The sequence below is a fragment of the Cnephaeus nilssonii genome, assembly GCF_951640355.1.
Source record: "Cnephaeus nilssonii genome assembly, chromosome: 18".
NCBI classification, from domain to species: domain Eukaryota; kingdom Metazoa; phylum Chordata; class Mammalia; order Chiroptera; family Vespertilionidae; genus Cnephaeus; species Cnephaeus nilssonii.
The window spans coordinates 7303518-7326457 of NC_137089.1; the positions used below are offsets into that span (position 1 = coordinate 7303518).

At 43.0% G+C, this 22940-nt stretch overlaps 1 protein-coding gene and 1 pseudogene across 3 annotated transcripts in view; one reads left to right on the forward strand and one right to left on the reverse strand.

Moving 5' to 3' along the window:
• Positions 1 to 1573: 1573 nt before the first annotated feature.
• LOC307114318 (small ribosomal subunit protein uS2-like) lies at positions 1574 to 5875 on the reverse strand (annotated as a pseudogene). The gene has a single exon. The product of its transcript is annotated as a small ribosomal subunit protein uS2-like (transcript).
• A 1599-nt stretch (positions 5876 to 7474) lies between these two features.
• PCMTD1 (protein-L-isoaspartate (D-aspartate) O-methyltransferase domain containing 1) overlaps positions 7475 to 22940 on the forward strand; it is a 44869-nt gene continuing 29403 nt past the window's right edge. The window contains exon 1 of one of the 2 annotated variants that reach the window (XM_079796635.1): positions 7475 to 7821. In XM_079796635.1, the coding sequence (XP_079652761.1) occupies positions 7548 to 7821 (274 nt within the window). In that variant the 5' untranslated portion in view covers positions 7475 to 7547. The remainder of the gene's footprint in view (positions 7822 to 22940) is intronic. The other variant, XM_079796634.1, reaches the window with a different exon arrangement.

Genomic DNA, 22940 nt, shown 5'->3' on the forward strand with positions numbered 1-22940 from the left:
CTTTCATAGGCCACGTTTCTCTCCTTTCTAGCACTTATCACAGTTATAATTTTACATCTCTTTGTCTAACTACTTGTTTTCCCCACCGCACCATAAAATACCTGAGGGCAAGGGTCTTATCTGTTCTACCCAACAGTTTATACCCAGATCCAGACACATCAACAAGTATCTGTCAAATGAAGGACAATGGTTCTTTAGGGAGAACTGGCTCCTCTCTTAAGAAGTGTTACATTTCAGTAAAAATGAGTAAATACTAAATTAATAAAGAAAATATTTTTCAAATAGTGATAATGCTGAAAAAGCAAACAAAAGGCATTCTTTTGAAGAGTGATTGAGATAGGACAGAGGTTGAGGGAAGGCTGCTTTCCTTGGTGTAGTTAGGAAAGAAATCATTGAGAAGGTGACATGGGGACTGAGTCCTAAAAAAGGGAAGCAGCCAATTTTGTGAAAAGTACTCTAGGCAGATAAAATAGCCAGTGCCATTTACCATCACTGTTGTCAAGTGACAGCTGCTTTGAAAGAATTTGGCAGTGTGATCCGACTGAAAGGCATTTTAGAGACAAAACAGGCAGGTTTTAGGGAATAAAGAGGGTCCAAGCTGCCAAAATGCTTAACATATTTTCACAGAGGATAGAGAAATGTCAACAGATACTGGGAAGAGGGAGACATATTTTCACAGGAGATAGAGGAATGTTGCAAGATAAGGGGGAGATAAAGAAGAGGGCACCATGTGGATTTTGGACTTCGAAACTGGTATCCTGCAAAAGAGTGACCAATTAGGAAAGCACAGGGTCATAAAATGGGGAATGGGTCCAATTAGAAGGAAGCATAGATAGACAAAAAACTTCCAGCCTTTAAAACCTTAGAAAAGGGGGCTTAGTTGGTTACCCTCTTGGAAACCTCTCCCTATGCGGGAGTTTGTATTTGCTTCCAATAAATGTCCATCCTTTTACTAACAAGTCCTTTTAGTCTGAGAATTTTATTCTTCAAACTTTGTGAGGCAAGAACCTGCAAGGGGGGAGATCTGCTCCCCACACCCCACGTTTCACAACTACTTATGCTTTTTGGACTGCCTCTATCATTTAGCCATGACCTTCAAATTAGGCAACAGTGAACACTTTTCCAGAGTGTTTGGCGTGAATCAGGCTCTGTAAATATCTCTTTGAAAAGACATAGAATTTAAATCTCATTTATCCAGCATTTCTGCTAAAAGGAATCATGTTGATTATTTAGGCCAAGGTTTTGTTTTAGGATTTTTCATTTAACAGTCTCTGCCCTAATAATGGATTTGTTGTCACAGTTTTTAATATTTTAATATTTTCAGCAAACTATTCATGTTAGTGGGATTTTTAAAAACACTCTATCTGAAAACCAGTTGGTTCTAGCCAATTTCTCATAATTACTGTGTTCAAGATTATCAACCTATTTAGAGCATGAAGAATCTATAAATACTAGTTGTTACTTCAATGCCTGGTTACATCCACAATCATGAATAGCATCTTTGAACGAGAACAATGACAGCAAGAAAACATCACTTTATGGATCAAAGGACTGAGAAAGGTTCATAGAGGAATAAATATTGGGGTAGGTTCATGAACAATGAGTATAATTTCCTTAGATAGAACATAATATTATAGAAATTGAAAATACCAGGAATGGAGTATTTTCTCCAAAAGAAGTCTATTTTCTACCCAATGTCATAAATACAATTACACATATTTTGGAAAATAAATTATTTTGTCATTTAAACCAAACTGTAGCATTCATCAGAATTGCCCAGAGGACTTGTTAATTTGGAGTGAGGCCTCACGAGTTTGCACTTCTAGTAAGTTGGATGCCTCTAGTCCCAGAAAAAAATTTTAGAACAATTGGTTTAAACAGAGTCTTTTTCACTTTTCTCTAGAGGATATTTTAATGTTATCATAGAGCTCTTGATCCTTAATTTTGACAATACTGTTTAATATGTAATCATAAGTGGCAAAAGAGGAACACAATACAAGGAGATATCTATATATATAAAAAGCCCGTGGCCGTAACGCCCAAACAACTGGTCACCAGGAGGTGCACTGATGGGTCCCGCCTCGTGCGGCGGGTCTGGGGTCTGGGGTCTGGCGGCATGGCGGGTTTGGGGCCTCGTGCAATTTCGCACACTGGGCTTCTAGTCTTGTAATAAAAAAAGTGCTAATGGGTCTGGATAAAGGTTGTAAATTAGAAGGTTCCCTTTCACCTCTGTCATCTCTAAGACTGCTTTATATTTTCTCAATTTGTAAATTATATAGTTATCACTTTTCTGGAATCTAGGGTCTTAAGCTTTCTCCTTCATTTTCAAATTCCAGTTCTATTCCAGAAAACATTACCATATTCCTAACAAACTAAGTTTTTATTTATTTATTTATTAGAAACTGTTTATTTTCCATCAACCTTATTTCCGTTCTGTTAAGAATTTGTGGAAGAACAGCTTAGGACCACTCAGTGGTTGTTGCTACTCATTCAGTAGCCTGAGCAGTGGGGGCTGCAGACCAGTCTTCAGTGGCAGGCTGAGCACTCCAGTCTTCAGAAGGAAACTGCTGAATGGGTACAGAGGGCACCTGCACGCCTTCAGACCAGTCTGCAACCTCAGGCTGAGCAGCAGTGAACTCAGGAGCAGGAGCAGCCCATTCACCCTGAAACTCCTCCTTGGTCACAGCCTTTTCAGCAGCGGCCTGCTCTTCCTTTTCAATCTCCTCGGGATCTCTGTAGAAGTATAGATCAGGCATGACTTCCCACGGGTGTTCACGGAAGATGGTGTCACGCATGCGTAGTACTTCCTGGGCCGGCATCCACCACATCAGACCCACTGAGTGAGCCCCCTTGTTGTTGCAAGGGATGACAATGTCCACATAGAGCAGAGGAGAGTCTGTTACACAGAGCGATGGTGGGCAGGTTAACATAAGACGCCTCTGTGAGAGGCTGGTGGTCAGCCCTGGGGTCAGTAACCACCAGAAGTTTTGGCTCCCGGAAGGCTGCCTGGATCTGGTTGGTGAAGGTTCCAGGAGTGAAGCGGCCGGCAGTAGGAGTGGCTCCAGGGGCAGCAGCAAACTTCAGCACAGCTCACGGGCCAGTGTCCTGGACGATATGACACTGACGTCAGCTGGGTTTTCGATGGCAACAATGGCACAAGCTACCAGCAGAAGCTTCTCCCAGGTTCTCTTCAGATTGATGACGTAGATGCCATCACTTTTCCTTTTGTAGATGTACTGCTCCATTTGGAAGTCAAGGTTGGTGCCACCTAAGTGGGTTCCTGCTGCAAGGAATTTGAGGACGTCCTCCTCCTTCATTTGCGGGACATCAAGGGCTCCGGACATTGTGAAAAGTCTCCCTTTAAGTTACGTGGGAACCGAGAACAATGCCGTATAGAGCCCTCCCTGGGTAGCGCGGAAAGCTAAGTTTGTTTTTTAAAGTCAATAAGGAAATGCTGATGTGTTGTTTCTGTTTTTCAAACAGAGAAAAATAAGTACAGTGAAACAAATTTTCTTTGAGAAAGGAAGTATTTGTGTGTTTTTTTTTCATGAGGGAGGGCAGGAGGTGATGGTCTTATAACTGTACTGACAATAACATAAGGAAATAAAATTGCAGAACAAAACAGTTCCATATTGACTAGAATTTAGTTCTGAGTTTCCCCTAGACATTGTAGGTCAAATGAAAGATATAAAGAAATTCTTTCAGGCCTCACAGACCAGACTTGGTACTATAAACCATAATAGTACCAAGTTATCAGATAACTAGATAATTTAAAATTAATCTGGGCAATACATGGAGACCTCCAATTCTGAGGCTGAAGAAAACATGCAACAATTCTATCAATCTCCTGGGAAATGTGAACTCCAAGGATGGTGAGAATAGTTTGTATGCCGAATTTCATTTACTTTAATCAGCATGTGTTGAGTGTGTTATTTATTGAAATAATAGAACATTTCCACTTTACAAGGCTCCTGCCTACACAGTTTTCTATATTCACGAAGTATTCACTTTGGGTATTTTCTGATTAATATTAAAATTGAGGAAATTTGGTAATGAAGGAGTTATTATAGCAAGTTGTATTATTGCTGTTGCAAGGACCAGACTTGCTGCAACAATGGACCAATAATTACAGGAATAAATTGTCTGTGGGCTATCTAAATTAATCAAAGTCTAAATAAATCTCTAAGTAATTCTAGGTTATGGAATAATTTCCTTTCAACAAATGCAAAGTAACAACACTGTGGCAGACACTGTACTGTGCACTGGAGAGCATCAGTGAACACAATAAGCATGTCCAGACTTTGTGGATTACAAATGAGTAGGAGACACACACTCACCAGAAGTAAATCATACATGAAAGATGCTAAGTGGAGGCATAATCACAAATGGTCAGAAGGTGGAGATGGGGTGGCACCACGGGGTGTGTGTGTCACTGGAAGATACATGGTCGATGGCTTTTTTGCTATTCAACTACTTCCACACAAGAACAGTACTTGGTCCTGTTTATTAACAAAGTACTTATTAAAACAGTCCTGTTAAAAATGATCTGTGGTCAACTTTAATGCTATGGAGGAAGAAGAGGAGAAAAAGCCTTAGAACTCTGAAAAATTCCTATAGCAGAATGGAGAAATTAAGCACATTAAGAAATGAAGAAAACTGGGAAAAGGCTGTAGCAGTCCAGTTTAGCTATTTTCCTCATTTAACCATTTCTACTCATTGTGCTTATGGCAAGATATTTTCATGGGCTAAAATGTCTGCTTGGAATAGCAGAAAACTGCTAATCCTATAAAATTGTTTTATGACCCCATCACAGTTAGGAGTGCCCTGGGACCAGGCAAAGGGACAAAGAATCCATGACCACCAGCTCTAATCGACAAGCTTTTGCAGTTAGCACAACTTTGTCTTGTTTGCAAGTTATTTTGTGATTTCAGCTTTGATGTAGCTTGCATGTGCTTTTAGGAATATATGAATTAAACACTTGCAAACAACCAACTGTGGTGGGAAACAGTAACCTGGGCATCAAGGATGTGGTAACCAATTCTAATTTACCTTACATAACCTATTAAGTGCAGCTAGCCTACAATCACTAACACATCTGAAGATCAAAACCAAATAGTATGCAAGTAACGCAACCCTACTAGTGGGCTGGAGAGGCACACAGAAAGATTAGGGAATAGGAGAGCTAGAATACTGACCCTCAAGTTACAGTACTTACAGGAAGACACACTGCTTTTTATGCATATTACCACTCACTCTTAAAAGTATGAACAGCCTGTTTACTGACTAGGTTCATTGTGCAGCATTTTCCCAGCTCTCCTGACACTATGTCTTCATTCCTCTTCTCACCCTTCTATCCCTCTTCCTCAAAAATCTTTCCTTCTGGTCACAGTCTATGGGATGTTTAAGCAAGCCAAGAGAAACTTACTCGGTACACACCACCTTCATGGATCACAAGTACTCAATTTATTGGATGAAGAACGCACGTTAGCCGGGAGACCAAAAGGGCCAAGTCCCAAGCCAGAACCTGGGCCCAGTGGATATTAGAAAGGCTGAGAAGATGCTGAGGCCACGCAGGAAGATGCGCAGCCCCCATTAACAACCGGCGGCAGTGGAGACACTTGCTCAAGATAAAATTTTGAGAAAAATCCTGGGCTATCCTATACAGACAGTCCTTGGGTTACGTTGGACTTGACATACCGTATTTTCCAGCGTATAAGACAACTGGGCGTATAAGACGACCCCCAACTTTTCCAGTTAAAATATAGAGTTTGAGATATACCCGCCCTATAAGATGACACCCGGCAAATAAGACGACCCCCGACTTTTGAGAAGATTTTCCTGGGTTAAAAAGTCGTCTTATACGCCGGAAAATACGGTACATCGTTTTGTGGTTACCTTGCCATCTCCCATTTATTTATTAAAAAAAAAAAAAAAAAAAAAAAGGTCTGTCATTTCAACATATGTACATGTGTGCTTTATGTTTTTTATTATTTATTTACCACAAGTAAAGATCCGGAATTGTTATCTTTCTTTAAATTTTTTTTTTTTTTTTTTTTTTTTTACTGTTTCACTTCATTACTGCTGTGTATGTATGTGCTCCATGTGAGTGACGTAGGTGCTTATGTAGGTGGGTTCCGACTTACGGCAAAAATCACATTACATTGCGCTGTAGGAACAGATCTCCGTAACCCAAGGACCTACTGTATAATAAAAAGGTAATATACAAATCGACCAACCCGCGAAATGACCAGTTGCTATGATGTGCACTGACCACCAGGAGGCAGATGCTCAGGTGCGACCGGGCCTCCAATCTACACTAATAAAAGAGTAACATGCTAATTGGTCAGACGCCCACCAGCCAATCAGGAGTGAGTATGCAAATTAACCCAACAAAGATGGCGGGTTAATTTGCATACACAGGCACCAAGCGTCCGGGGGCGGGACGCTTGCGTCCTGGCCATGGCGAAGACACAGGCGTTCCACACCACCCCAGCCCAGCCGCTCCAGGCCTCTGGGCAGCATGGGAAGGCCGAAAGGCGGGCTCCGGGGGAAGGCAGTGCCGGCAGCCAGGGGAAGGAAGGCCCATTCTTGAACGAATCTTCGTGCATCGGGCCTCTAGTATTTAGATAAACTGGTGCGTACTTCCCACAAAAGCCTTGTCAACCTGAGAAACATTCCAACCTGTGAAGAACTTTTGTGAGTTTGAGCCAAACTGTGGACCATTGCCAGGAAGCAAAATCTCAAGGGATGGAGATAATGGTCCAAACATTTACACATTACCATCAAAAGAGATGACCCAAGTGGATTACATCAAATCCACTGGTGGGAGAAAGCAAAGCAGGAACAACTCTGGGATTGGATAAAAAGTAAAATGACAGAAACATACATCTTTTACACAGGTGGGTACAGGATAGTTAACAGCCAACCATTAACGAGATAAAATAATGAAAGGATCGATGGTTTCCACACTGGCTCATCGGTTGTGCCTGAGGGTGTGGGAAAAGGAGAGTTACTCAGTCATTCCAAAGGAAAGTTATTGTAGATGCAAAAGACAGTAAGACAGGCTTAGCCAAGGTAAAGATTGACCTTTGTCCGGGAAGATGCTAGCCTAGGACCTAACTACCCACAAGAAACTGCTTTTAGTTAAAAAGTTTTCACTTCACCATCCTTGGCGGTTCTTTGAGGTTTGCAAGGCCGCCAGGCACGCCTTCCCCGAGCCGGTCAGGTTTAGCATGTGGCTCCCTTTCACCTACAGCCTCCAGAGAGTTAACCCGCCGACACCCAGAGGCCCTGCTCCACACCTGGGCGAAGTTAAGACGACCTGCCCCCCGCGTTAGGGCCACATCTTCAGTTCCCCGCTCCGCCGCCACCGCCAGCCCCGCGCGGACCACTTTGCCAGGAGCTCCAAACTTCCGGAACCGGCGCGGCTGTCCCTGATCTCGCGAGATCCGTCCTGAGACCGCTGCCAGCCCCAGACCCCCTAGCCAGGCCTCGCGTTGTTTTGGGTCTGGGGGGGGCGGAGCGATCCCAGAGGAGGCGGGGCCGGGATGGGGCGTCCCCAGGCCTTGTTGACATCGGCGTCCTCACCAAGTGGCCCTCGGCGGCGCATGCCCAGGTCTCGGCCGACTCGGGAGTCCTGGACGGTCTGGCTTCCTCCGCTGCAGGTCCGGGCGCCGCCCCTCCGCGCGGCGGCGTTGGCGGCCGTGCTTTGGCGGAGGCGGTGGCGGCGGTGGTGGCGGTCGGCTGCCGTGGAGCTCGCGGAGTCCTGGTCCCTGACCCTGCGCGCCGCTGCGGCGGGCCGGACCGACCGCCTCGCCGCAGGTAACGCCGCCTCCGGGGGGCTCGGCCGCGCGGGTTGGCGTGTCCCGAGGGCTCCGGTGCAGTGCGCGGTGGCAGCGGACCCGGGTCGGGGGAGGTGGGGAGTTCGGCGGCCGGGAGTTGCGAGGAGCGTGTCGGGGGGGAGGGATCGGGGTTTCGGAGCGGCTGGGGGGTGGGGGCCCAGCGGCTGTGGGGTCGGGGCCGGTGGGCTCTGACCGGCTTCGGGACTCGGACCCCGCGACGCCGCGGTCGGTGCCTCCGCCCCCGCGGGCCCTCCGGGGCCTTTCCAGGTCCGCCCCGTGACTTTCTGTTGTTTTGATTTTGAAGGGAGCGGATCCGGCCGACGTCGGCGGGGGAAGCCTTGGGGGTTGGGGCTGGGACGGGATTGCAGAGCTGGGGCGGGCACTAACATTTCCTTACTTTCTGTTTTTGTTTTTTTTTGTTCGTTTGTTTGAGCGTTTGCTACTGTTTTAAGTCTGGTGCCCGTGCTTAGGGTGTTTCAAACCCGGCGTAGAGAGAGAACCCGTGAGGCGAAGAACCAGAGGGAGTCGTTTTGCAAAATTCAAGATATTTTTAACTTGTAGTAGTATGTTTTTTAAAACTGAGAAATCATACCCATTTTAAAAATTACAAATGAGAATACTTGGGTACAGAGGAGAAAGTATGGCTTTACCAATAGTTATCCCCCCCCCCCCAATTATTATTGGTATTTTTTTAAGTTACAGTTATTTCCCCCCCAATTATTATTAGTATTTTTTTAAGTTACAGAAGTACTACATGCTTTTTAAGAAAAAAAGTCAAGCAGCCAGACAATGAAGACATCGCTTCCCTCTCTCCCTGTCTTACCCCCCTCTTACCCGGAGTAACCAGTCTTCAAGTGCATTGTGTAGCCATTCGGGATTTTTCCGTGCATATAATAAATACGTTTTAAAAATAAAATTGAGAACATATATACTACGTGGTTCTTATTAGCCAACAATACTCGCAGATACTCCTCCATTTTACTACATCATTTTTTTTACAAGTTGTATAGCTGTGTTTTTTTAATTGCTGAGTCTCCAATTTTTTTTCCTAATCTTTAAAGTTTTTATTTTAAAGAAGAAACTGTAAACCAATATTTTGACTCGTAATGTGGTTCCACTTTCAGAATGTCTAAGGCCAGATGGGGGATATTTACATATTAAGGCAAGTTGAGGAGTAGGTTTCCACAGAGCTTGATGGTAGTTTACATGAGGCTTGGATGACTTCCTCAGGCAGGTTAGTAAAATAGTTTACCTTGTTTTTTTTTTGTGTTTTTTTTCCAAAGTAAATTTAAGTTTCTCCTAGTCAGTTGAAAACATATTTCATTCCTTCAACATGAACTGGATCCTGTGTGAAGAAGAGGTAAGGTGGAAGGCCAGTGGCTCAGAAGTGTGTATTTCAGGCAGGTTAAAACAAAACAGAAAACTCCAGAAACAGCCAGGGATTAAATATTTTGTTACTAGGGAGTAAGCCGTAAATGGAAGGATGATAAGGACGCTGCTTACTATTACATAGAAAGCTAGGAACTCCATTACATTTTGTATTTCTCCGTGCAAAAGAGCCGGAGACTTGCTTGATGTAATCTCTGACTTGCGTGTTTATTAAACATGTACTGTGTTCATCTTGGTGCTAGCCTTCAGAGAGAACATAGAACTGAGGAAGATGATCACAAAGAACTGTCTGGTTCAAGCCTGAACTCTTAGGCTCATTTGTGTAGCATTTGGTTATTTGGGGAACTGTTTTTAAAAGGAACCAAAAATATCCATGACATTTTAGTTATTGTTGCTGGTAATACGTTCTTCCTTTATATGTATTTTCCACAAAAGCATAGGCGGTATTCTCCACATTAGATTAAAAAAACAGGCTCTGAGAGATTCAACTGCTCAAGCTTCCATTGCCTTTTCAGTGGTGGTGGCTGCATTAGGCTTAGGCATACTTCATCCAAGAACCTATATTCTCCCTTCTGCCAAGCTGCTTCCCATTCATGAAGAGTACCTTACAAAGTTTCCTTCTCTTTTTTTTGGTCGTAAATGTTCCTTACAAAATGGACACATGAATATGCTAGTAATAATACTCATTGAAAAAAATAATCCAAAGGATAGTGTGAAATTCAAATTATCTTTTTAGGTGAAGTTTCTGGTGGTGCATTTTTAAAATACTAAATCCTTGAGCTGATGCCATTAACCGAGACGAAGGCAGATTGTGTTACTTTTAGTCACTTTGCTTGATGCCCTGGCAAATTTGGATGTGATAGTAAATTGTACCTCATACAGGTACTTTTGTTCCTTACTAAACATCATCGATTGACTACCTTGTGCATACCCCCTACTGAGCCCACAACCTGGGCATGTGCCCTGACCAGGGATCGAACCAGTAACCTCTTGGTTCATGGGTCAAGGCTCAACCACTGGGCCACACTGGCTGAGCTAATCTCAGCCAGTGTGGAAAATCTCATTGCATTTAGCATTATTTTTATGGACCCACTTGCACTCTTGGTAAAGGGTGAACTACTCCGATGTAAAGAAAACAAAGAGGGCCCTACAAATAATGACTTAAAATGCATCATGACAGACAATAGAGGATGTGTCATAGTATTATGGTTTATTGTTCCAGTTTTCCAGCAGGTGTGACAACTGTGTAGTTTAAAGATATATGGCAAATACCGAAGTTTAATAAAGTATGATCAGTGTTAATATGTACTTGAGAAAAAAATCCACATATAGGGAAATAATTGAGTTTTTATTCTTGGCAATTGCTAAGGATGGTAATTGGATTCACATCTAAATGGCATATCTGGAAAGCTTAACACTGGATCTGAGTGGGTTTTATATTTGTGGGACACAAAAATGTTTCAGCACCAGAGAGGTGTCTTTAGAATATTTTAAGATTTATTGACTTGGCTATTGGAGGGCGAGGAAACCAATGCTGTGTAAGTATATTTTAAGAATATACTTAATAAGAGATTTTAAGGCTGATGGGAAGAAATAAAACGTTTATTTTCCACTTTAGCCTCAAAATCCTTTTGGGGACATATAATCATGAGTAGCCAAAAGAAGCATCAGGTATGATCTAGAGTTTAAAATCCAAGTGATGTTTTAACAGCTATTGTGATAGTTCATAAAGGACTTGTTTCTTGATAGTTCTCTTTTTAGGGAGACATTGGTTAAGGTGAAAGAGAAGCTGAAATACAGGGGAGAAAAGTCAGAATTGGCTGTCAAAATACACATAAGGAGAGGATGGTTCTTCAAAGAATGGGTCATCAGTAGAGTCAAATGTGTGGATGAATGCCACAGGATATGAGAATTTAAACATTATAGATCTTTGAACTTTGACATACTGAAAAATAAGCTAATTGCTGTATTAGCTGAGTCCTGATGGGGGTTGAGTTGGAATAATTAACACTTCAGTGACAATACTCTTATAAGCTCTGCTCTCACAGTTCTGTGCTTATGTGGATATGAAAGAATAAAACTGCCTATACTGCAGTGTCATTTTATTCCTTTTAGCAATATCAGGAAGCTCCAACAATATGGTCAGCTAAAATGCTCGCACACAAATAATATGTAAGTCTGCTTCCTAAAGATTCATGTGGCTCAGCCGGTGTGGCCCAGTGGTTGAGCCTTGACCCATGAACCAAGAGGTTACTGGTTCCATCCCGGGTCAGGGCACATGCCCAGGTTGTGGGTTCAATAGGGTATACACACAGTAGCCAATCGATGATGTTTATCTCTCATCCATGTTTCTCTCTCTCTATCCCACTCCCTCCCTCTATAAAATCAATAAAAAACATTTTAAAAAAAGATCCATGTGAAATTTTGGACTTATTTGAATCTATCAAAGTTAATAGTTACCACCCAGAGGCTACAATTATATATTTCTATTATATCTATTTTTGCATCCTATGTTCTATTATAGTTTAGCCACTTAATAATTCTTGCTTTATTAAATAAAAATATAATCCTTGCTGTTAGGAATTGGGAATGTTGTATATCTTGGTGATGTGATGGAGGAGACATTTGGGTGGTTTTTTTTTTTTTTTGAATGCTAAATGCATGATTATAATGGAAGATGCTAGAATCCTAGTTGGCAGTTGAATTGGAAGAGTAGGGGGATGGCCCTGTGGTTGGTAGTATCTCATGTGACCTGTTGTCTGCTCTGGGCAAGGGTCAGACCTGCATGTGTTTAGAAGTTCTGTGCTTAGAAAGGATACTAGCTATCTGGAAACTGGTCCCTGGGACTATGTCCTATATTAGTATACTTAACATAGGAAACCTGTTCAGGGGATAAACTAAGATCCCTATGTATCTAGAAGGAAATGCCATGGCCTACGATGTAATATATTTCCTGTGGTTATTTTTGTAATATTGTATGTTCAAAGATATTATTAAAACTATGAAATAGCTCTGGCTGATGTGGCTCAGTTGGTTGGCTGATGTGGCTCAGTTGGTTGCAGCATCCTCCCATACACCAAAAGGGGTGGGTTTGATTTCTCCACAGGACGAACCTGTCAATGTGTCTCAACATCAATGTTTCTCTCTCTCTGTCTCTCCCCTCCCTCTCCCTCTTTCTCTCTCTCTGCCTTTCTGCCTCTCTCTCCCACACTCTCCCCCTTCCCTTCCTCTCTCTAAAATCAATAAAAAATAATTTTAAAACAACAACAAATAAATAAAGCTAAGCAAATTCTTCCTTCAGCAAACCTTCCCCATCCACATCTATTCCTCTTAGGTTGTTTGGGTAATGGTTTTTTAACTGTGTGATGTGAATCCTTTCATACTTTTATACATGAACAAAAATGTATGTTAAGGATGTTAAAAGTCAGAATTCTATGGGATAAGGAAGAGGTGATGATGGGATGCCGGGGTAGATAGTGAATGCTCTCTGATTCCTTCAGACTAGGTGCTGTGAATAAGAGTATTATTGTTTAAAGTGTAACAGCTACTTAGGCTCTGTACCTCGTCTATCCGGTTACTCCTAGCAAAGTCATTTCAGGTTTACCAAGTTGTGCATTTTTTAGTAGAATATATCTTTTCTTAGTCATTTTTCAGTCAGTCTGCCTATAAGTGGGATTTGAGTGTTTTTTGATAGGCATCAAAAAATAGTTTTTAGATATTTGATATGTCATTTCTTTTTATGCTGGTACCATATATGTTGCGTAGATCCACATAGTTTAGATATTTTTTACACTGGTTTATTTCCAATGACTCATTTCTGAACACCTTTGATTCACTTTTGGTTGCTTATACAGACTAATATTCTTTTTACAAATGATCCTTCTAAGGATAGCTAATGAGTAAAGTAAAATTATATTTCTATTGATATAAATCCTGTTGACTTCTGACCAAAAATTTACCTGGGTTGCAGGTTCAATCCCTAGCCCAGTGGGGCAAATGTGGGAGGCAACCAGTCAATGTATCTCTCTCACATGGATGTTTCTCTCTCTTTCCCTCCTCCTTCCCTTCCACTCTCTAAAAATCAATGGGAAAAATAGCCTCCGGTGAGGATTAGCAACAATAAAAAAAATATGTCCTGTTAGTAAAGGTAATTTTACTTACACAGTTTGACTATAATTTGAAGAGCAATCTAGTTAACATGAAATAATTCCTTATGTTATTAAAGACCTTTAGTTCTATGAATTCATTTTAGCCAAATTCAAAGTAATTTTTAGACAAAAATACACTAACCATTTAAGAGACTAGTTTCCTTGAACAAAGGCTGTCTATGTGAACTGAAGCTATCCATTGAAATTCTCTCCTCAGTGTGCCTGTGTCCTGATCCTTGCCGGGCCTATCGTGCAGAGGTTAAATGCGGCCTGGAGGGAGGTGCTAAGCTATAATTTAAAAAGCTTTCACAGACATTTTGGTTATTCAATTTGGACTGTTTTCTCCAAATGGGATTTATTGACTCAAGGAAGCACTAGTGACAAATTAATCTTGTAAACTTAAGGAAAGCCTCCTAGCACTTTAGAGCTTATAGCATTATTATGATGATCTTCTGATAACAGTTCATGTTTAATGCGGTTATTAGCTATAGTGCATGACATAAGATCTGTGAATAAGTTTACAATAGCTCTGTGTTATATGAGAAATCTAGAACAAGTAATTTACTCTTTCTCAGTCTTTTTTCTTCATTTGTATGGAGCAGGAAATACCAACTGTCTTGTGTAAATACCAGGGTAATTATGAAATTATATGAGTTGATATTAAAACACTTTGAATAATTAAGACTGATAATATAACTAGGTATTTTGTTTTATGCAGCTTATTTTTTTAGATTCAATTATTGATAGATATGTATTTATTGCCATTTTTCTGTTCATATTTTCTTAATATATTTTTATTGATTTCAGAGAGGAAGGGTGAGGGGGAGAGAGATAGAAACATCAATGATGAGAGAGGATCATTGACTGGCTGCCTCCCTCACACCCCTCTTGGGAGTCAAGCCTAAAACGTGGGCATGTACCCTGATCAGGAAATGACCCTTGACCTCCTGGTTCATAGGTTGACACTCCACCACTGAGCAATACCGGCCAGGTACTCTTTTTTATCTTTCTTCTTCTTAAGACCCTTTAACATTTCATGTAATATTGGTTTGGTGGTGATAAACTCCTTCAGCCTTTTCTTGTCCTTTAGCTCTTTATCTGACCTTCAATTCTAAGTGATAGCTTTGCTGGGTAGAGTAATCTTGGTTGTAGGTTCTTGCTTTTCATCACTTGGAATATTTTTTGCCACTCCGTCTGGCCTGCAAAATTTCTGTTGAGAAATCAGCTGACAATCTTATATGAGCTCCCTTGTAGGTAACTAACTGCTTTTCTCTTGCTGCTTTTAAGATTCTCTCTTTGTCTTTAACTTTTTGCATTTTATTTATGACTAGAGACCCAGTGCATGAAATTCATGCACGGGGTGTGTGTTGTGTGTGTGTCCCTCAGCCCAGCCTGCACCCTCTCCAATCTGGGACATCCCTGTCACAATCCAGGACTGCTGGCTCCCAACTGCTCACCTGCCTGCCTGCCTTATTGCCCCTAACTGCTTCTGCCTGCCAGCCTGATCACCCCCTAACCATTCCCCTGCTGGCTTGATTGCCCCTAACTGCCCTCCCCTGCTGGCCTGGTTGCCCCAACTGCCATCCCTTACAGGCCTGGTTGCCCCTAACTGCCCTTCCCTGCCAGCCTGGTCACCCCTAACTGCTCTCCCCTGCTGGCCTGGTCCCCCACAATTGCCCTCCCCTGCAGGCCTGGTCCCTCCCTACTTCCCTCCCCTGCAGGCCTGGTCCTTCCCTACTTCCCTCCCCTGCTGGTCTGGTCACCCACAACTGCCCTCCCCTGCTGGCCATCTTGTGGCGGCCATCTTTGACCACATGGAGGTGGCCATCTTGTGTGTTGGAGTGATGGTCAATTTGCATATTACCTCTTTATTATATAGGATGGGTCTCTTTGGTTCATCTTGTTGGGACTCTCTGCACTTCCTAGACTTACATGTCTATTTCCTTCACCAAGTTAGGGAAGTTTTCTGTCATTTTCTCAAATAGCTTTTCAATTTCTTGCTCTCTCTCTTCTTCCAGCACCTCCATGATGAAAATGTTGGCAAGCTTGAAGTTGTCCATCCTCATTTTTTTGGAGTCCTGTTTCTTTTTACTGTCTGATTGGGTGGTTTTTGCTTCCTTACATTCCAAGTCACTGATTTGATTCTCAGCTTTATCTACTCTACTGTTTATTCCCTGTAATGCAGTCTTCATTTCAGTTAGTGTATCCTTCATTTCTGACTGGTTCTCTTTTATGCGTTCCATGTCCTTTTTTATGCTGTTGCAGTTCTCACTTAAGTTCATTTAACATTTTTGTAACCAGTATTTTGAACTTTGTTTGCATCTAGTAGATTGCTTGTCTCTATTTTGTTTAGTTCTTTTTTTGGAGTTTTGTTCTGTTCTTTCAGTTGTGACATGTTTCTTTGTCTTCACATTTTGGCAGTCTCCCTGTGCTTGTTTCTGTGTATTAGGTAGAACTGCTACATCGCCAAGGCTTGGTAGAGTGTCCTAATGTAGTAGGTGTCCTCCCTAATCACCCAACCTGGGTGCTTGAGGCAAGGACTTACTTCACCGGGACTCTGGTGCCCACTGAGTCCACCCTTTGAGGGTGTCGCTTGTGGGGGTGGTTGGGTGGTGGTTTGACATGGTTTGAAGTTGTTCACTGGGTCTGCTGGCTCTGGGGTCTCCCAGGAGGTGCAGGCCAAGATCCGTAGCAGACTTTGTTCTTCCCTGGGCCCCCTGGCATAAGCTACAAAGTGGTCTGCAGATGGCTACTACGTGTGCTGGCAGGCGTGGAAGTGCCCAGGAGAGGCCAAGCTGTGAACCAAGGCAGGCTGCCACTAGTGCCAGGCCTGGGGCCATGTAGTGAGAGGCATGGGGCACACTGAGGCCAGATGCTCTGTGTTTGAGAGATTTTAGGAAAATCTGAAGCGTGAGCCAAGACACACCCTTTGCACAAAAAAGACACTGAAAACAGCTTGGTAGGCCTGAAAGTTGGGTGCTGCAGGACAGACAGTATGAGTCAGGTTGATGGAGTCTCAGATATGGCACCCGCCTGCCAGCTCTGTGGGGGAAAGGCTCATCAAAGGAACAACAGTCTCTGCCAACACTTCTGTCTTGGAGAAGGCTGCTCTCCAGCTCCCGCCCTGATGCTGGACAATTCAGTTATCCCTGTCTGTCTCTGATGCCTTTCAGGCTGCTGCCTGAGCACTGGAGTGTCTGAGTAAGTTCATGCATGGACCCTTTAAGACAAACTGCCTGGGGCTCCCGCAGCTCCTCTGCCTCCTCCTTCCTCAGTCCCCCTCGTTTTTACCGCCAGAAGTTATGGGACTTCTCTTCCTGACACTGGAACCCTGGTCTGGGGGACCTGGTGTGGGGCTGGGACCCCATGCTCCTCAGGGGGGATCTCCACAGCTGAGATAACCCTTTTGAGTTTTTAATCCACCACATGGTGTGCGATCAGCCTGGTCAACATTTCTGTCCCTCCTACCAGTCTCCATGTAGCTTCTAGTTGTAGGACTTCTGTTCAACTAGATTTCAGGCCGCTCTGCATGATGGTGGTTCTGTAGTTTAGCTGTAATTCTGATGTGTTGGGAGGAGTCGGATACTCTTCTTACCTACGCTGCCATCTTGACTGGAGGTCAGTCTTGGCAGCTTTTGGCATGTGAGTAGTGAACCTTAGCTTAGCCCATTCTTTCCTTTTCTTTCGTTACTCTATATAGATGACACTTGAACAAAACAGGTTTGAAGTGAATGGTCCACTTATATGTGGTGTGCTGTGGTTTTCTTTTTGTAAATACATACAGTATTGTCAGTGTACTTTCTCTTCCTTGTGATTATTTAATAACACTTTTCTCAGGCTTACCTTATAAGAATACTGTATGTAATACATATAGATACAAAATATGTGTTGATTATTATTGGTAAGGCGTCTGGTCAACAGTAAACTATCGGTAGTTAATCTGGGGGGAAGTCAAAAGTTATATGTGGATTTTTGACTGTGGGAGCCAGTGGGGTGGGGTCAGCCCCCTTCACCCCTGGGTTGTTCACATGTCACCTGTATTTATATTTCACCCTATCTGTTTGTCTCATCGAGGAAAAATGTTCCCCTCTTAGTTGCCTTTGCATCCAGTGCAGCCTGGTTCTCCCTGGCTCCCATGACAGGTTGTTGAAGGATGAGGAAGAAAGACCCTGTGGCCATGCCCTCACACAGTGCGTTCTCCTGGGTGCCACTAGTCTTTCCCCCAAAGCTGGGCGAGCTTTGTCCTCACCTTTAAGGAGAAAGGAGCAGCAAGGAGCAGGTGGCTGCTTGCCACTGGTTGCTAGGAGGGAAGGCAAGTAAGTCAGCATTTACTCTGTTCTCCTCTGGGACATCTGTCTGCCATCTGTTTGCTTCCCACCTCCTTTGACTTGTCTTCAACCTTCCACAAAACTCCCGAAGCTGCTGGAAAGACAGTGTCAGATTGAACTGGGCCTTTGGTAGTTCTTCCCTAAAACAAATACACTAAATCCACACATCTGATTTTCAGAGAATAGCACGCAATTTTTGGAACACTTCACATCATTTCAAGTGAGCTTATGTGAATACGCCTTTTGTTTGTCACTCCATTCCAAACACACATACAAGAGAGAAAATGCCAAGCCATGAAATTGTGTTCTATAAGTAAATATGACAACTTCCTTCTCAGACATACTAGTATCTGCTTAAGCTTTTGTCCTTTATTCTATCCTGACCCTTTTTCTTGTTCTGGCTTTACCTTTTTCTTATTTTCCTCAGATTATTTATTTTGCTTTTATTGCTTAATGCAGGACTTAAAACCCCTAACACATTTTTTCTTTTCTGTTAGAGAAAATGGCAGCAGTGTGGCAGAAAAAAAAATTGGCAGAAATAACAGAAATGCCAACAAGGCTCTTCCTAGATAACAAACTCAGCTGTATTCAAATGTGAGTTTGATGCTGAAATAAGAGGGAAATCAGAGCCACGGGGAACCCATGGAATCAGAATTTAGCCTCTTCATTTCACAGGGTTGGAAATGACAGTCAGGAGAATTGCCCAGGGCCATACTGCAACGTTATCAGTGGGAGCAAGGCTAGACCTTGGTCTCTTGGCTTGTTTTTGGTACTTTTCTGTAATTGCGATAGCATTATCGCAGAATTCACAAATGGCAAACACTCCCATGACCTAATGCTATGATGGTTTTTAAAATAATTGCTTGCTTTAGTTTCATAGAAAATGAAATCATTTTCACGATTGTTGAATTGTCAAAGTATTCACTCTAGATTTTAACTTGCAAACTCCTCGTGTACATTGATTATATATCAATTCAAACTCCCTTTGTATAGCATCAGGGGACTGGTTACACTATCCTGGTGTGCCCCTGTGGTAGGATATCATACCTCTGGATTTTGGAAGGATTTTTGATGGCATGAAGAAATGCATATAAGTGAAAGTCTGAAATAATATATATAGTACTAGAGGCCCGATACACGAAATTTATGCAAGAGTAGGCCTTCCTTCCCCTGGCTGCCAGCACCGGCTTCCCTGGGGCACCCATAACCCGGGTTTCCCTCCGGCCACTGGCTTCGTCTGGAAGGACATCTGGTCTAATTAGCATATTACGCTTTTATTATTATAGATAATACCCATATTGTGAAAGAAGAAAACAAACAGGCACATACTAGTACATGCTTAGAAAGTTAACAATGGCTTTGAATGTCAGGATTATGAATAATTTTTATTTATTTTACTTGATTTCCAAATTTCTTGCACATGTACATACTACTTTAATAATCAAACTAGTGAATATTATGAAAATGTAATTAATTTATAATTTATTTTCTATATAATTTTTAGGAATAATGTATGGTAAAATGACATATCTTTGAAGCTTCATAGTATAAATTATCTCTTGTTTCTTGATTTTTCTACTATAGACTGTTTTATTTGTTACTAAATATACTTTTATTCCTTAGGAAATTATTCTTCATGTGTCTTTATTGTACTTCTTCTGGTGTGTATGTATGCATATACACATACACATACACATACACATACACATACACATCCTATCTAATAAAAGAGTAATATGCAAATTGACCATCACTTCAACACACAAGATGGCCGCCCCCATGTGGACACAAGAGGGCCACCACAAGAGGGCCGGCAGGGGTGGGCAGTTGTAGGCGATCAGGCCAGCAGGGGAGGGCAGTTGGGAGGGACCAGGCGTGCAAGGGAGGGCAGTTAGGGGTGACCAGGCCGGCAGAGGAGGGCAGTTGGGGGGGACCAGGCCCGCAGGGGAGGGCAGTTGTGGGGGACAAGGCCTGCAGGGGAGGGCAGTTGGAGGGACCAGGCCTGCACAAGAGGGCAGTTGGGGGGGGGGAACCAGGCCTGCATGGGAGGGCAGTTGGAGGGGACCAGGCCTACAGGGGAGAGCAGTTGGGGGGGGGGACCAGGCTGGCAGGGGAGGGCAGTTAGGGATGACCAGGCCAGCAGGGGAGGGCAGTTAGGGGCAATCGGGCTGGCAGGGGAGCAGTTAGACGTCGATCAGACTGGCAGGGGAGCAGTTAGATGTCGATCAGACTGGCAGGGAGGGGAGTGGTTAGGGGGTGATCAGGCTGGCAGGCAGAAGCGGTTAGGGGCAATCAGGCAGGCAAGCAGTTGGGAGCCAGCAGTCCTGGATTGTGAGAGGGATGTCCGACTGCCCTTAAGGGGTCCCAGGTTGTAGAGGGTGGAGGCTGGGCTGAGGGACACCCCCCCAACCCCTGTGCACAAATTTTGTGCACTGGGCCTTGTGTGTGTGTGTGTGTGTGTGTGTGTGTATTCCCTTTATTTTTACCTTTACTTGTATGTTTTATCCAAATAATAGAGGTACACAGTTTAGAAAGTCAAGCTTTGAAGACAAAGTATGACAACATATAACAAAATGAAGCTATTTCATAGAGAAGTTACCTCCACATTGCTAACTAAGATGCTTCTGTGTGTTTTTTTTTTCCATTAATTTTAGATAGCATTTACTTTCTGTTATCATAGATGAGGTGTTAACTCCCATTCCCTTTATTTACCTTTCCTCTATTTTATTTTTTATCCTCACCTGAGGATATGTTTGTAAAAACTGGTTTTAGATAGGGAGGGAGGGAGGGAAGGAAGGAGGGAAAGAGAGAGATACATCCATATCAGTGAGAAGCATGGATCATATGTACTCGAGGAAGCTCCAACCAAAGGAGCCACCAGGCCAGGGTCCTCCTCTCTTTTCCTCCCAGAGTGGTTAAATGGCCATTTGAATGTACAACAATTGATTTTTCAGGATTATGACTATGTAAACGCCTCCAATCCCAGATTAAATAATCTACACTAATAAAAGAGAAAGATGCAAATTGACCGTACCTTCACAACGCCCACCAGCCAATCAGGAGTGAGTACGTAAATTAACCCAACAAAGCTGGCGGGTTAATTTGCATACATAGGTGCCGAGTGGCTGGGGTGGGATGCTTGCAACGACGCAGGCATTCCCACCACCCCAGCCACTCCGGGTCTCCGGGCAGCGTGGGAAGGCGGAAAAGCGGCTCCGGCTGGAGTGAAGGTGGTGCCGGCAGCCAGGGGAAGGAAGGCCCATTCTTGCACGAATCTTTGTGCATTAGGCCTCTAGTGTATTATAATTATATTCCCTTTGTTTTTCAGTTTTCATTTTTGTTAACATCTTATTTTAAGATTAGTCATACAGTATGCCTCTCGTTCTCCAAAAGCCTTCCCTGGCTCCTGTTGTCTGCAGGAGGAAGTCCAAGTTCAGTGTGTATGAGGCCGTGAGCTTACCTGGCTCCTCTGCTTCCTTCTTCCAGCCTCGCAACCACTGCTTTCTGTCTCTGTGCTTCACCTCTGCAGTCCTATTTGTAGTGTCTTGAATGGGCATATTTCCTCTTGCCTCCATGTCTTTCTACGTCCTTGAACACTTCCTTCTGTGCTTACCAAGGCTTCATTTTCTCCAGAAAAGTCTTTCAGTCCTTTCATTCCCACTCCCACCTCCCACATGTTTGGGCTAGGTACCCCTTAATAGCCTTATACAATTCTACCATGGCTCTACTCATCCTATTTTGTGATTATTTATGCTAACTGTTCTCCAGATGTGGCCTAGGGTCCCTGAGGCCTCCTAAAATAAAAGAGGTCAAGGACTGGGTTTTTCTACTGTAACATCTGAAAACAACTAATGTATTGCAAAACATTAGGGCTTGTGAGGAAAATAGCCTTAGGACTTACTCTCAAAACCTGTGCAAGTGTGTAACCATGTGTAACCAGTTTAGCAGCTAAAACAGAGGCAATCTTTTTTTTTTAAATATATTTTATTGATTTTTCACAGAGAGGAAGAGAGAGGGAATAGAGAGTTAGAAACATCGATGAGAGAGAAACATCGATCAGCTGCCTCCTGCACACCCCCCACTGGGGATGCGCCCGCAACCAAGGTACATGCCCCCGACCAGAATCGAACCTGGGACCCTTGAGTCCGCAGGCCGACGCTCTATCCACTGACCCAAACCGGTTTCGGCAAACAGAGGCAATCTTAATGAAACTTTTAGCACAGCTAAATCTTTCCTGGGATTTGCTCTCATACACAGCCTTAAACCCTAGGGCTCATCTTTCTTATATGAGATTTAGGCCCTGGAATAGTTTGCCTATGGGTATCATTTTCACCAAAATTTTAAAATCTGAACCTGGATATAGCCTTTATTAGTCTGTTTTAATTCAGGGAAAATGTCTTAGCTCTTTTTTTTTTTCCATCTGCATTTACAGCTTCTCCAGATCACTTGTACTGTACTAGCATCTAACTGCCATATCTATCATTTATCTATCTATACATACATACATAATTTCCAGGCTAAGGTATCTCTTTAATAGTGGAAGCTTGTACTTTCCTATCACTTCCAACACATGAACATGTATTGTAAGCCACCACAAGTTCCTCATTATCTCCACCACATTACCCTATATACTAAATATGTGAGCAAATCTGTGTTAAAGAAACATGCATTGTAGCTGATTGTACCTCCTATTCCAGGAAGCCTTTCCTGACCAACCGCCTCCCTCCTGCATATCCTTACAGCTTTCTGTTCAGATCTGTTTGTCTTTCCTACGAGGCTAGCGAGAAAGAAGTCCAGGAGAACTGGTTTCACAGTTTGGCACTGCTCCTTGTTGACAAGGTGATTTTCTTCCCCAGCGCTCCGAGTACCTGGTCTCAGGTCTGTTGTAATCGGTCTGAAACCCAGATTACACTGCACTTTCTGCAGTGGAAATGTAATTCCCTCCTTCGTTAATATCTGTGACTGACCACGCTCTGTTGCCCATAGTAGATGTTCTTAAATTAGAGTAGACTCATGGATCTCTAAGAACTCAGGATCGTTCTGAAATTATATGCAAAACTTCTGATTTGTTTATCTTTTAATAGAGAGAGGGGATATAATATAATCAGACTCTAGAAAGGGTCCAGCCCTCCCCCCCAAAAAAACAAAAAAACAACAAAACAATACTGGCCTATCGGAGAAAGTTCTTAAGGTGCTGAATAGTACCCAAATGCTTATAATTTCTCAAAAATACC